At 42.5% G+C, this 14069-nt stretch overlaps 1 protein-coding gene across 1 annotated transcript in view; it reads left to right on the top strand.

Annotated features, from left to right (window-relative positions):
- CSMD2 (CUB and Sushi multiple domains 2) overlaps nt 1-14069 on the top strand; it is a gene marked incomplete at both ends in the record, with an annotated part of 613548 nt that overhangs the window by 539757 nt on the left and 59722 nt on the right. Inside the window, 2 exon segments of the mRNA XM_080690534.1 lie at nt 5819-6007; nt 9197-9343. Of these exon segments, the coding sequence (XP_080546660.1) occupies nt 5819-6007; nt 9197-9343 (336 nt within the window).

The following is a 14069-nucleotide window of genomic DNA, read 5'->3' as shown; positions in this document are numbered from 1 at the left end:
CCCTGGGTTCCATCCCCAATACAAAAATTTAAAAAACACGGTATAGTCAGACAATGGAATGTTGCAAAGCTTTAGGCTTCATCCTGACAAGAACCACCTTGATTCACTCCAGCCTTTCTTTCTCACCCTGGCTGCTGATCTGTGTCTCCATGGCCCCAGTCTTCTTGGCTTCACTCCCCTTTCTCAGCCCTGTGCTTGCCTCCAGGACTTGCCATTCTTGCCTTCATAGACTTTCTTTTAATAATAGTGTCATTGAAAATTAATTCACACTCTTCCCATTTAAAGTGTACAATTCAATATGTTTTAGCATATTCACAGGGTTTTGTAATCATCACCATGATCGATTTCAGAACATTTCATCATCCTCCCCCCCAAAAAAACCCACACCTATTAGCAGTCACTTTCTATTTCCTTTCAACCCCCTCAGTCCTAGACAAATATCAATCTAGTTTCTGTCTCTATTGGTTTGCCTATTCTGGCCACTTCATAGAAACAGATCATATAATATTTTTGTGCATGGCTCCTTTCACTTATCATATTGTTTTCAAGGTGCATTCATATTGTAATCATGTAAGTATTTGCTGTTTTTATTGCCAAAGATTTTTTCATGTGAATACACCACATTTTGTTCATTCATTCATTAATGGATGAACATTATGGACATATGGGCTGATTCCACTTTGGGGCTATTATGAATAATGTTGCTATAAACATTAATGAGCCTGTTTTTGTATGAATAGTATGTTTTAATTTTACTTAGATACCCAGAAGTAGAATTGCTTGGCCATATGATATAGTTCTGTATCTAATATGTCAGGAACTACCAGGCTGTTTTCCAAAGTGACTAAACCATTTTACATTCTCAGCAACTATGTATGAGGCTTCCACACATATTATTATTTGTATTTTTAATTATAGTCATCCTCTTGGATATAAAGTAGTATCTAATTGTGGTTTTTATTTGCATTGCCTTCATGGCTAATGACTTTGAGCATCTTCTCATGTGCTCATCATGTATCTCCTTTGGAGAAGTGTCTGTGCAGATCCTATATACCTATTTTTACAATTAGGTTATTTGTCTTCTTACGATTGACTTGTTAGAGCTTTTTATAGATCCTAGATACAAACTCCATACATGTTATTTTTTCTCTCAATTCATAGGTCATCTTCTCACCTCCTTGATGGTGTACTTTGAAGCACAAAGGTTTTTAATTTTATGGCATCCAATTTTTATAATTTTTGGTTTCTTGTGCATTTGGTGTCATATTTAAGAAACTGCTACCTAATCCAAGGTCAAGAATATTTACATGTATGTTTTCTTCTAAGAATTTATAGTTTAAGCTCCCATACTTAGATCTTTGATCCATTTTAAGTCGGTTGTTATATATGGTGTGAGGTAGGGAGACCCAACCACCTTTTTCTACACGTGCAGATTCATTTTACCCAGAAACATTTACTGAAAATGGTGTTAGTCCTCCAACTTTGTTTCTTCTTTTTGAGATTACTTTTGTTATTTTGAGCCTTTTGAACGTTCATATGATTTTTAAGATAAGGTTGTTAATATCTACGAAGAACCCTGCTGGGGTTTTCATATGGAATGCATTGAATCTAAAAGTCTTAATTCTCTGTGACTCGGAACAGGCATTTTGTTATAATCCCAGAAGCATGCTTTTTCCTATAGTAACATGAAAATGTGGTAAATATTTAAAACCTAAGAACATCACAGTACAATTCCAGAACATTAAGAATAAAGTCACCAGATGTGGTGGCACATACCTGTAATCCAAGCACTTGGGAGACTGAGACAGGAGGACCACAGGTTCAAAGCCAGCCTCAGTATTTTAGTGTGGTTCTCAGCAACATAGTGAGACCCTATTTCAAAATAAAAAATAAGCTGTATGTGATGGCACGCATATGTAATCCCTATACTCAGGAAGCTGAGACAGGAGGATTGCAGGTTCACGGCCAGCCTCAGCAATTTAACAGGGCCCTTGAGAACTTAGTGAGACCCTGTTTTAAAATAATTTTAAAAATAGGGTTGAAGGTATTGCTCAGAGGTAGAATTCCCCTGGGTTCTATTCCCAGTACCTTAGTTAGTTTATTTACCTTAGTTAGTTAGTTAGTTAGTTAAAATAAGGCTAGGGGTATAGCTCAGATGTAGAAGACCTCTGAGTTCAATCTCCAGTACCAAAAAAAGAATAAAATCATAACTAGAAAGATGTCATTCATCCTTGGTATATGACAAAAAAAATTCCAAAAGAAAAACCACATAGAAAATACTAACCTCTAGAAGCTAGTATAGCAAAGTTATCACCAAAAATACAATTTAAGTCAGAAAGCATTAAAAGTAACAATGAGAAATATTTCATACTAATAAACATAATCTATAAAGACTATATACCAGTCATAATCAATATCTAACCTAGTTTTGAAATATATGAAGGAAAAACTGACCAAATTATAGGAAAAGGGGACAAATTTCATAATTACAGGGAGAAACTTTAATATACCTCTTTCTTTTGTGTGTGTGTGGTGCTTGGGATTGAACCCAAGGGCATTCTACCTCTGAGATACACCCTCAGACCTATTTTTTATTCTTTATTCTGAAACAGATTCTCACTAAGTTGCAGAGAACCTCACTAAGTAGCTGAGGCTGGCCATAAACCTATGATCTTCCTGTCTCAGCTCCCAAGTGCTAGGGTTACAGGCATGCACTACCATGCCAGGCTTTAATATACCTCTTTCTATAACCAAAGATAAATAGCTACCATAGGATATTTTAGTAGCATGATAATAACAACAAGCTCTTACTGCATAAAAACCATGCCAAAATTTAGAGGCTTTAAATGGTAGCCATTTGTTTTCTACAAGAGATGCATTTTAAAAATAAATACCAAATATGTTTCAGAAAAAAATTAGAAAGATATGATATAGAAAATGGTTAACATACAGGCCTGAAATCCCAGTTAAGAGGCTGAGATAGGAAGATCACAGGTTCAAGGTGATCCTCAGCAACTTAGCAAGACTCTTTTAAAATAAAAAATACAACTTTTGGGGATATAGCTTAGAGGTAGCATAGCCTTGAGTTCAATCCTCAGTGTCAAAAACATGGCTAACGTAAGAAAAAAAGAAATTTCTAGTAATATTATGAAAAGTATTATCAGTAATAGATATACAATGACAAGAAAAGTCTAATTTCATTTCAAAGGGCGTGTCGTATAAATGCAAATAATAAAATAGCTTCAAAATATATAAGGAACAACCTATAGAACTAGATTTGAGAAAAAAGTAAAGGCAAACTAAGGAATAAGAGAAGGTATTAACAATACACATATTCTCTTAAAAGATCTGTATCCAAACTAGGCAAAGAACTTGTCTAATTCAGTGCAGTAAAAGACAATAGTAGACAAGAAAGTAGAATAAACGCATTACAAAATATGATATGTAAATGGCCAATAACAACATGAGAAGTTGTTCATCTGCATTAGTCATCAGGGAGTGCAAGGAAATATCACTACACGTCCCCTAGAATGGCTGACATGCAGAGGACTGACGGTGCTAAGCATTGGAAGGATGTGGAGTAACTGGGATTGTCATAAATGCCGACTGGCATGTAAAATTATATAGTCACTTTAAAAGAACTATTGTAGCCGGGCGTGGTGGTGCACACTTGTAATCCCTGCATTTGGGAGGCGGAGACAGGAGGATCGCACAGGTTCAAAGCCAGCCACACTGGCTTAAGAGACCCTGTTTCCAAATAAAAAAGTATAAAATAGGTCTGGGAGTGTAGCCCAGAGGTAGAAGGGCTTCCAGAAACCCCAGTACCACCAAAAAAATAAAAAATAAAATAACTATTGTCCATTTGTTTTTAGGTTATACAACTATCTACCTATTGACTGACAATTCTATTTACCCAAGAAAAATGAAAACCTAGGTCTGTAAAAAGACTTTTACATAAATTCCATAATAACCCACAAGTAGAAAGCGCCCAAGTGCTCCTCAGTTGAATGAGTAAGTAAGTTATCCTATGATCATCCAATGAAATACTACTGAGCAATAAAAGTAAACCAAGTGACGATATGCCAAACAGTGTGGGGTGAATCCTATAAACATGGTTAGCAAAAGAAGCCAAATGCAAAAGTAATACATGCAGGATTCCACTTGTATGAAATTCTTGTACAAGCAAAACTAATCTACGATTCTAGAAATAACACCAGTGATGATTTCCTGGAGCATGGGGATTATACTAATTGCAAGGAGCAGGGAGAAATTTACCAGCTCAAATGATATATATTTCTATTGTGGTATTGGTTACACAGGTACATATATTTATACCAAAATTCATTGAACGATGTATCTAAAATCTGTGTATTTTACTGTTGGTAAATTACATCTCAAAATTTTACATTTAAAAAGAACTTAATGAGTTCTAACCAGGCACCCACTCACGCACCTAACAAGGTTCAGTGACACACAGCTATAATCCCTATACTTGGGAGAGTGAGACAGAAGGATCATAGTTTTGTGGCCATCCTCCACAACTTAATGATACCCTGTTTCAAAATTAATAAAAAAAAAATAGGACTGGAATTATGGCTCAGAGACAGAATGCCCCTGAGTGTTCAATCTCTACTACTGTACACACACAAACACACACACACACACACACACACACACACACACTTAATGAATTCTAAAAGAGAAAAACTCTAATAAGGTAAAAAAGATGTACTTGAAATAACAGCAAAATGGTCAAACCATTAGGTAAACTAATCAAGAACAAAGGGAGAAAGTGGAAGAATACAAAAAATAAGAAAAGATAGGTTATAATCGATGTAGCAAGAGAACTTTTTTAAAAATTATGTGGCTACTTCGCACAAATATATGTCTTTCTTTTCCAGGAGAGTATAAGTTTCTAAAATTTATTCCAATATAGATGGAAAGGTTATCCTTTTTCCAAATTCTCTAAAAATAAAGAAAGAATGTTATCAGAAGAAAGCCAGCCAAAGACGTCAAGATTAGATGGTTTTATTGCATGATCCTAACCCTTTAGAGGCCAGATAATCGTGAGCACAGGGCACAGAGGAAGAGCCTTGTAAACAGTAATGCCCAGATCTGATAAGTTTGCACACAAAAAAGGAAAGCCTACCGACCAAACTCGTTTGATAGAGCATGCCATTTGCACTCAGTGGCTGCAGTTTCAAGTGGAAATGTAAAGAATTCGAGAAGCCAACCTGACAGAGGCCAGAGTGGGCCAAGGGTCCCCAGGGAACTTAAATGTCACCTCGCTTCAGTGGCCTGTGCAGGTCCTCAGGTTAGTAGAATCAAAAAGCCAGGTGAGAAAAAGCCGGGCGTGGTGGCTCACGCTTGTAATCCCAGCATTTGGGAGGTTGAGACCAGAGGATCATGGTTCGCGGACAGCCCCAGCTACTTAGTGAGGCCCTGTATTATCTTTGTACCAATTACAGCCATTTCATAGATTAACTCTTTTGGATTCAGGATGTGTTACGGTGGTCTGTGTGTATGTATCACCTACTCCAAAGCCCACCTATTCCAAAGAAGGTAGCATTATGGAGGGCTGAGCTAGGAAGTGATTCCAACCAACCAGCCAGGACTGAGTCCCAGCAATGCCGTAAGGTTGGCACCTTGTCTGAGGTCACCACGTGTCATGGTCACCACAAATCATGGGCGTGGGGTCTTGTTAGAATGCACTCAAATACTGGTTTTCCAATGGTTCCTTTGCACCAGGGAAAAGCTAATGTGTTGGCCCTGGTTCTGCCTTCACTCCATGTATCTGATGTTTCTTTCTTTCTCCAAGTGCACTGCCCAACCAACGAGCTCCTGACGGACTCCACGGGCGTGATCCTGAGCCAGAGCTACCCTGGGAGCTACCCCCAATTCCAAACCTGCTCCTGGCTAGTGAGAGTGGAGCCCGAATACAACATCTCCCTCACGGTGGAGTACTTCCTCAGCGAGAAGCAGTTCGATGAGTTCGAGATTTTCGATGGTGAGTCCATCGAATGCTGCACAGCTCTCTGCTGCCCATGACACAGACCTGCTCCAGATCCCTGGAAGTCAATGAGGCAGGCTTCCCACTAGGGCTTTCCAGAGGCCCACATGATGTCTTGCTCTACCACAGAAGCTCCAAGACCATGGCATCTGAAGGGCTATATGGCTGCTGATTATACAGTTTCCTAGACCTGTTAGAGAATTCTTTCTTCTCTGTTTGTCACTCAAAGCTAGCACCCTTGAATGGCAGCCAATACATGGGTCCTAGTATAGGAAAGAGTGCGCTTCCTCCTAAACCCAGAGAGGCCTGCCGAACACTGTGCTGCTACTTTAGTGGCGGTGGGATAAGGTAGAATAATTTGCTCTTTAATTTGGAGGCAATGTCTCAGCAAGCCACAAATCACTCTACCCTAAAAATGTCACTACAAACTTTGTAAGATGTATCTCTTAAACCTCTGGAGTTTAGGAGTCTTCTAAAGGCATTTCCACTAATGGTCCCTCATTGCTCATTAGATCTGATTAACATGAGGTCTTCAATATAGGAGATCAGTATGCTACATTCTGCAGGATGCCCAAGTAGCCCCCCTCCCTTCATGCAAATGCAAGCTGCTCCTGATCCCCCTTCCCAATGGGCATGAGAGGGAATGAATTGCCAGAGCCCCAGCTGCACCCCATGTGGTCAAGACTAACTCATCTGCTCTGGAGAAGATGCAGCATCTGGCGCAGCTGCTAACACTAGGTGCGGCTTGGTGTGTGGGCACTGTGAGGAAGAACCAAGCCAGGACTCCATTTATCACCATTTCCAACCCTGGCACACCCCTGTCCTAACAGAGCGGCCAGGAGAAGCTCTGGATGCACCGGTGTCCACCTCAATCCCCCATCAACACCACCATCTTGTGCCCAAAAGCCTTGAAAATATTTAGACATTCTTGTTTCTAAATATTCAGTTATCAGAGTCAACAGTGGTAAGTCCTTGAGGAGAGAACTAGAAGAATCACCCTTGTATAGAGTTGGTGTCATTTTGTAGGGTCCTTTTCATAGGGACTCAGCCTCTCCTTTGGTTGCAGTTTTCTGGAATGGGAAATGAAACCCATCCTGGGTCTGAAAACTGGGCGAGTGGTTGCGAATTTCCATCCTGGGGAGCTTTTCTCACCCTCTGTTTATTCGCTCATGACCTGTTTTGCTCACCTAGCCATTTTTTTTTTTTTTTTTTTTTTGGCAGTACGGGGGACTGAACCCAGAGCCATTCTACCTCTAAGCTACACTCCCTAGCCCAATTTTTTGAAACAAGGTCTCACTAAGTTGTGGAGGGCCTCACTAAGCAGCTGAGGCTGGCTGCAAACCTGCGGTCCTCCTGTCTCAGCCTCCCAAGTGCTGGGATTACAAGCGTGCATCACCACGCCTGGCTTTATCCATACTATTTTTGCTCCCCCTTTTTGGGTCCCCATCTGTCTTGCCATTAGAAACGACATGTTCTAGGACCCATCTCCATGGATCCTGCCAGTCAGGCCCTCCCAGCCACCATTCCAATCTTGCTGCCCATTTTAGTAATTATGCCAGTCTCACTCCTGACTGTTAAGTGTCTCCACCTGACCTCTGTTCTCAGGCTGCTCGTCCCCAGGGAGCCTGGTTCCATGACAGCGGCTCCTCCCATCGGTGTCAACCTACAGGGGACAGCCAGTGCTCAGGGTTTCAGTGGTGCTGGTGTCCTCCCCTCACCTGTGCACTCTTGATTAATAAATGGAGGCTCCTCCAGGCCCTCCCAGGGAATACAGCCAGCCAGGGGAGGTTCCGCCCTCACACGATAGACCTATGCAAGCTTGCCATTTCTCTGGGCCTCTGGACCCCTTCCTTCATGCTTTGCTGCTGCAATCCAATGGCCCTACATTGTCCATCGTGATCCTTAACTTCTTCAGTCTTTTAAGAGCTGACTCAGTAACATATGAGAGCCCTCACTGGGGCCTCGTCCAGGGCAGTAAGTCCTGGGTTGTGGATTCCCCAGCTTTCCATCGTGCCTGCCTTGAACCAGTGAGTCCAGGATGCAACCCCAGGCATTTAAGGAAGCAAAGGGGAAGAGGGACCCCCTCCTTGCAGAGCCTTGGGAGGGAATCAGAGGGCTCCATGCTCATCACCCTGACACCTGGCATCTCCCCCCAACTTCATTGCTATCTTCTATTCCTTGCATTAATCTTTTTTTTCTCTACGGTGGGCACCGAGCTGCTTTTAGTGGGCACAGGAGAAATAGGGTGGCCAAATGGAAGAGGTTTCAGCTTAAAATCCAGCTCCTCCATCAACCAGCTTCTTGACTCTGGCCACCACCCAAAATAGCAAATGGATTTCATCTCACGGCCAGCTCCTGTAGGTAGCAGGGGCTTCCTAGATCTGGGTTCAGCAGGAAGAACTCTTTAGGGATACCAGGAGTTGCAGAGAGAGGATGTTGCTGGTTGAAAGTTACCCAGCCATCCCAGCCCTAGTTTCTGCACCTGCAGCTCTCTGCAGAGAGCTGTGTGTAACGTCCACAGCCCAGATGTGCAAGGGCAAAGGGATAGGTCGCCTAGACCAAGAAAGACACCTGGAGATGGGGGATGAGACATATGTATGTTGGAAAATGCACATGGTGAAGATTCAGCGGCCACGGGCTAGAGGGGGAAGACCTCGCCCAAGAGTCCAGTGGTGATGGCTGCACAGGAGCCCCTTGGTTCCTCATGCCTCTACTGCCAGAAGAGAGCGCCTCCTGTCCCTCACAGTGTTTTTGTCCAGGGGCAGCTACCTGGACCAGTGACCGTCTCCTTACCACAGTGCCGTCAGTTCCTGCCACAGAGGGAGGGCTGTAGAAGTTAGGCTACAGAAGCCGCGAAGGCAGCAGCAGCGGCAGCTTGCTTAGCTAGCTTTGTTCCTTGTGTGACCAGCATCCCGAGGAGCAGCTGTCCCGGCATACGTGCAAGGAAGCAGCTTTCCACGGTTAACACCAACTTGGCCTCATTCCTAGCATACATGAGAGAAGGCCAGTTTCCTTCAGGTTGTCCCCATGTGGACACTGTGGCCCGGGCCTGCTCTCCCTGCTCTCTTCACTTGGCCAGGGTCCTGGGTGGGGACCTACAGGGGCGTCCCCGAGACCTGGTGTCTCACCGTTCTCCTTTTCTTTAAGGATGCTATAGCCTGTAATCCTGTGTCCTTCTTAACCCAGGTCCCTCAGGACAGAGTCCTCTGTTGAAAGCCCTCAGCGGGAATTACTCGGCTCCCCTGACTGTCACCAGCACGAGCAACTCTGTGTACCTGCGCTGGTCATCTGACCACGCCTACAATCGCAAGGGCTTTAAGATTCGGTATTCAGGTGAGTAAGCCACAAAGACTCATGAGGAAGGACCACGGCCCCCAAGCCCCACGGTCCGTCTCCTCTTCAGGGTGGCGAGCTCCTCTGTGGGCCGGGCAGCTTGCTCCTCCTCTTCATCCCCTCACCTGCAGCTGTACACATGGTACAAGAAGCATCCTCCTACCGCTTTTTCTAGTCCTTTCCCCACTTTTTTGGGGGGTACTGGGGATGGAACCCAGGGGCAATCTGCCTCTGAACTACACCCCAAATTCTATATTTTAGTCTTTTTTTTTTTAAGGAACAGGGTCTCATTGAGTTACAAAAGGCCTCACTAAGTATCTGAGGCTGTTGGCAAACCGCTATCCTCAGATCTCCGCCTCCCAGACGCTGGGATTACAAGCATGCACCACCACCCCCGGCCTTTCCCCACTCTTAACCTCTTCCCTCTGTCATCCTGTCTTCAGAGGAATTTAACTAACATACAAGATCTAACATACAATCTAACTAACATACAAGATCTGATCATAGGGAAGGGGGCTCCTACCCCCCTTCAGAAATTTCCCTTTAGGAATTTAGAAAATTTTAGCAAAAGTTCCTTAACTGGAAAACCCTTAGACAGCTCTCTACCTAGCAAATATTAGACAAGCAGCAAAAGCCCAGAAGCCCGTTTCTGCTCTATAGACCATATCTTTTCTTAATGGCATTGTTTTTGTTGACACATAATAATTGTACATACTTATGGGCACAATGATGTGATACACACACACGCACGCACACACGCACGCACACACGCACACACACACACACACACACGCACGCACACACGCACACACACACACTGACCAAATCAGGTCAATTGGCAAATATATCACCTCAAACATTTGTTGTTTCTTTATGTTGAAAGCTTTTAAACTTCTTTTATTTATCTATTTTAAACATATGATAAATTTGTTTTAATTGTAGTCACCTTGCAGTGCTATAGAATGCCTGAGCTTATTCCTTTTATCTAACTGTAATTCTGTAGCTGATAACTGGCCTCTTTTTATCCACTTTCTCCTCCTCTGCTCTTCCCAGGTTCTGATAGCCAGTATTCTACTCTACTTCTATAAAATCAACTTTTTCAGCTTGCACATAGGAGTGAGGACAGTGTTTGTCTTTCTTTGCCTGACTTATTTCACTTAACATTATGCCCTCCAGTTCCATCCACATTGCTGCAAATGACAGGATCTCATTCTTTTTTTGACAAGCTATATCTTATAGGCAGAGTCAGATCAAAGGCCAGGCAGCGCAGACAGTTCAGCTGAGCAGCAATCTATGAGGACCACAAAATTACCCCGAGGAGTGTAATGAGAAAGAGAAAATCGAATTTTTCTGAACTTCCATCATGTGGATTACAGTGCTGGCTGGAAGAGAATTTGCTAAGCTGCTCAGTGCCCACTCTGAAGGGTGGTGGGTCCGATGATTGCTGGCTGGGCCCTGTAAGCGAGTGGGCAGGAATGGACTGCCGTGGGGAGCTCCACCTGCGCCCTTCAGCGCCCTTCCCCTGGCCACCTGGACCTGGACTTCAAATAAATGGCAGACACATCTTTAAAGTATGTTGGTTGGAGCTGGGCATGGTGGCTTACATCTGAAATCCCAGTGCTTGGGAGGCTGAGACAGAAGGATCAGATTTGAGACCAGCCCTGGCAAACTTAGCAAGACCCTGTTTCAAAATAAAAAAGAAAATAAGGCTGGGGTATAATTCAGATGGAGAATGTGCCTTGGTTCAATTCCCAATACCATATATACACATACATACATACATACATACACACACACACTATATATATTTATACATATATATGTATATATAGTATGTGTATATATAGTGTGTATATATCCTTCCATACTATATATATAATATATACATATATTCCATATATAGGGGTATGATACCCATATACATATATCCCACATAATATATATTGGGACGGACATTAAGTTCTCAAGTCCCATCTGAGGTCCATGTCTCCTCTAGGGCCTTCTTTACAAGACCAGCCCAAACTCAGAAGGACCATTTGAACAATCATAAAGACTCCTTGGGCATGGCCTCCAGGGAAGAGCCAACCAGATGAAGCTGTGGGGAGCCTGGGAGGAGATGGATGTTCACTGCCTCAGGGTCCGTCTCCTCTGCAGACCACATGCACTCTTCCTCTCTGTGGCATGCCCAGTGTGTCAGTGACCAACTCTGCCATCGACTGGCTATAGGATTTTTTGATGAGGCACTTGACTATTCCAGGCCTCACTTTCCTCATGATAAAAAAAGAAACCTCAACGTGCCTCTTGGGGGAGAGGGGGGGCTGAGATCCTGGCAGGTGCTTATGCAAAAAGATAATACAGCATTTCCCTCCCAGGTTGCTAAATTAGGAACTAAAAGTTATTAAGAAGTTGCCTTTTCCTCGATGCTCAAAGATTTAGCATGTTTGGGGGACAATGAGTCAGTTGTAATTATAATGCATATGCCACATAGAAAGGGAATTAATTACACAGGACAACAATTAGTACTTGCTAATTAAAATACAGTAAATGTGTGTGTGATTTGAACATGAACCTATCACTGTGAATGACTATATTTTAGAACTTAAGATTCATGTTTGTGAGAAAGGTGGGTACGTAGATGTAACATACACAGGACAGAGGAGGCAAAGCAGAAGGACACATGTGGCATTTGTGCAGAAGTATTAAAACACCAGCTCCTGCCAGACATCGTGGCACATGCCTGTAATCCCAGGACTTGGAAGGCTGAGACAGGCATATCACAGGTTCAAGGCCAGTCTCTGGGTTCAATCCCTAGTAATAAATAAATAAGTAAATAAAACATTGTTCCATTTGAAAAGGGGTGTGATACCCAGACAAGAGGCCAGAGGCACTCACTGTGGGGTGTGTGAGTTTGAGCCAGGCCCTCTGATCCCTCACCCCAGTGGGCCCGGGAGACCCAGCCAAGGATCCTAGGACAGAGAGAGAGGCTTGTGCAGCTGGGCAGGCGCTGGAGTCCTCCGCCTTTCACAGCCTCACAGACCGGGCCCGAGGATCCCTAGAAGAGCTTATAATGTGAGTTCTCTCAGGCTGGGATTTTTGTCTGTTTTTTGTTTTTGTTTTTTCATTGTTGCAGCCCCAGCCCTTAGAAGAATGACTGGCACATAATAGGCACTTGAGATCTCTTTGTTGGATAAATGAATTAAATACACTGAAGCCCTACATTGAGGGGAAATAAGCCCTGGAGGGAAATTATGTCCTGGATTGCCATATAATAGACAGAGGATGCGTGCTCTGCACTGTACTGGGGGCTTTATATTCATGGTCCTTTTAAATTGTCCGAATCCCTGAGGTAGATATTGTAAGTCCCAGTTCTTGGGAGAAGAAACAACAGCTAGATACGTTTCAATGATTGGTCCCCAAGTCACAGACCTGCTCCTTTGGGAGCCTGTGGGATTCCACCTTCCAGAGGCTTTCTGGGAGGGAGGAGACTTGAGAGCTTGAACTGAGGCCTATAACCGGGCTGCCTTCAGGCTACAAAGGGGATCCAAGGCTTCATGGAGCCGTTTTTAAATTCTCAATTGTCTTGCTTTGTTTTTACTAAACCGGTTGTGGGGATTTTTTTGTTTTTTGTTGTTGTTATTAAATAACTTTTTATTGGTGCATTGTAGTTATACATCTCAGTGGGATAAAACACTTATGGAGATGTACATGCACACATCATCCAATTAGCCCCTACCCAATCCCTAACCCTTGCCTTTACCTCCCTCTTTCCCATGCTTGGTTTCCTGATTAACTTTGATATGTTTTTTTTTCTTCCATATATAATCAAGTTATTTTTGACAAGGTTTCCAAGAACATTTGGTGAAGGAAATAATAATCTTTTCACTAAATATTGTTGAAAAATAATTACTACATGAAAAAGAATAAAATTGGGCCCTTACCTAACACCCTATATAAATATTAACTCAAAAAAGATAAAAGACCTAATTGTAAATCTTAAGACTATAAGCTTTTAGAAGAAAACCAGGTTCTTAAAACTTCACAACATTAGCCGGGCGTGGTGGCGCATGCTTGTAATCCCCGCGCTTGGGAGGCTGAGACAGGAGGATCGCGCAGGTTCGAAGCCAGCCTCAGCTACTTAGTGAGGCTTTCAGCAACTTAGTGAGACCTTGTTTCCAAATAAAGTAGAAAAGAGATCTGGGATTATAGCCCGGAGGTAGAAAGCCTCTGAGTTCTATCCCCAGGACCACAAAAAAAAAAAAAAAAAAAAAAAACTTCACAACATTGAAATTGGCAGTGATTTCTTGGATATGATTCCAAAGGCACAGGCAACAAAAGAATAAACAAACAAACTTCATAAAAAAATAGAAAAATATTGTACATCCAAAGACAATGTAAACAGAATTAAAAGTTACTGATAGAATGGGATAAAATATTTCCAAATGCTATATCTGAAGGTATATTAATATTCCAAATGGAAATCCTAAAAATTAGCAACAATAAAAGCAAAGAATACAATTTAGAAATAGGTAAAAGACTAAAATAGATAATGAATCTCCAAAGATTTTTATATGACCAATAAACACATGAATATCACTCATCATTATTTGTGATATAAAAAATACCCATACCTTCCTATATAACAGAGAAGTAGCGAAGACAAGGAAATAGGGTGGGGCAGCATGAAAAGTCCCCTGTGTCCTCTGGCTCTGCCCTGTTCTCTGAACCT

This window comes from Muscardinus avellanarius, assembly GCF_963383645.1.
Source record: "Muscardinus avellanarius genome assembly, chromosome: 3".
Taxonomy (NCBI): domain Eukaryota; kingdom Metazoa; phylum Chordata; class Mammalia; order Rodentia; family Gliridae; genus Muscardinus; species Muscardinus avellanarius.
This window is presented reverse-complemented; position numbering and strand designations above follow the sequence as displayed.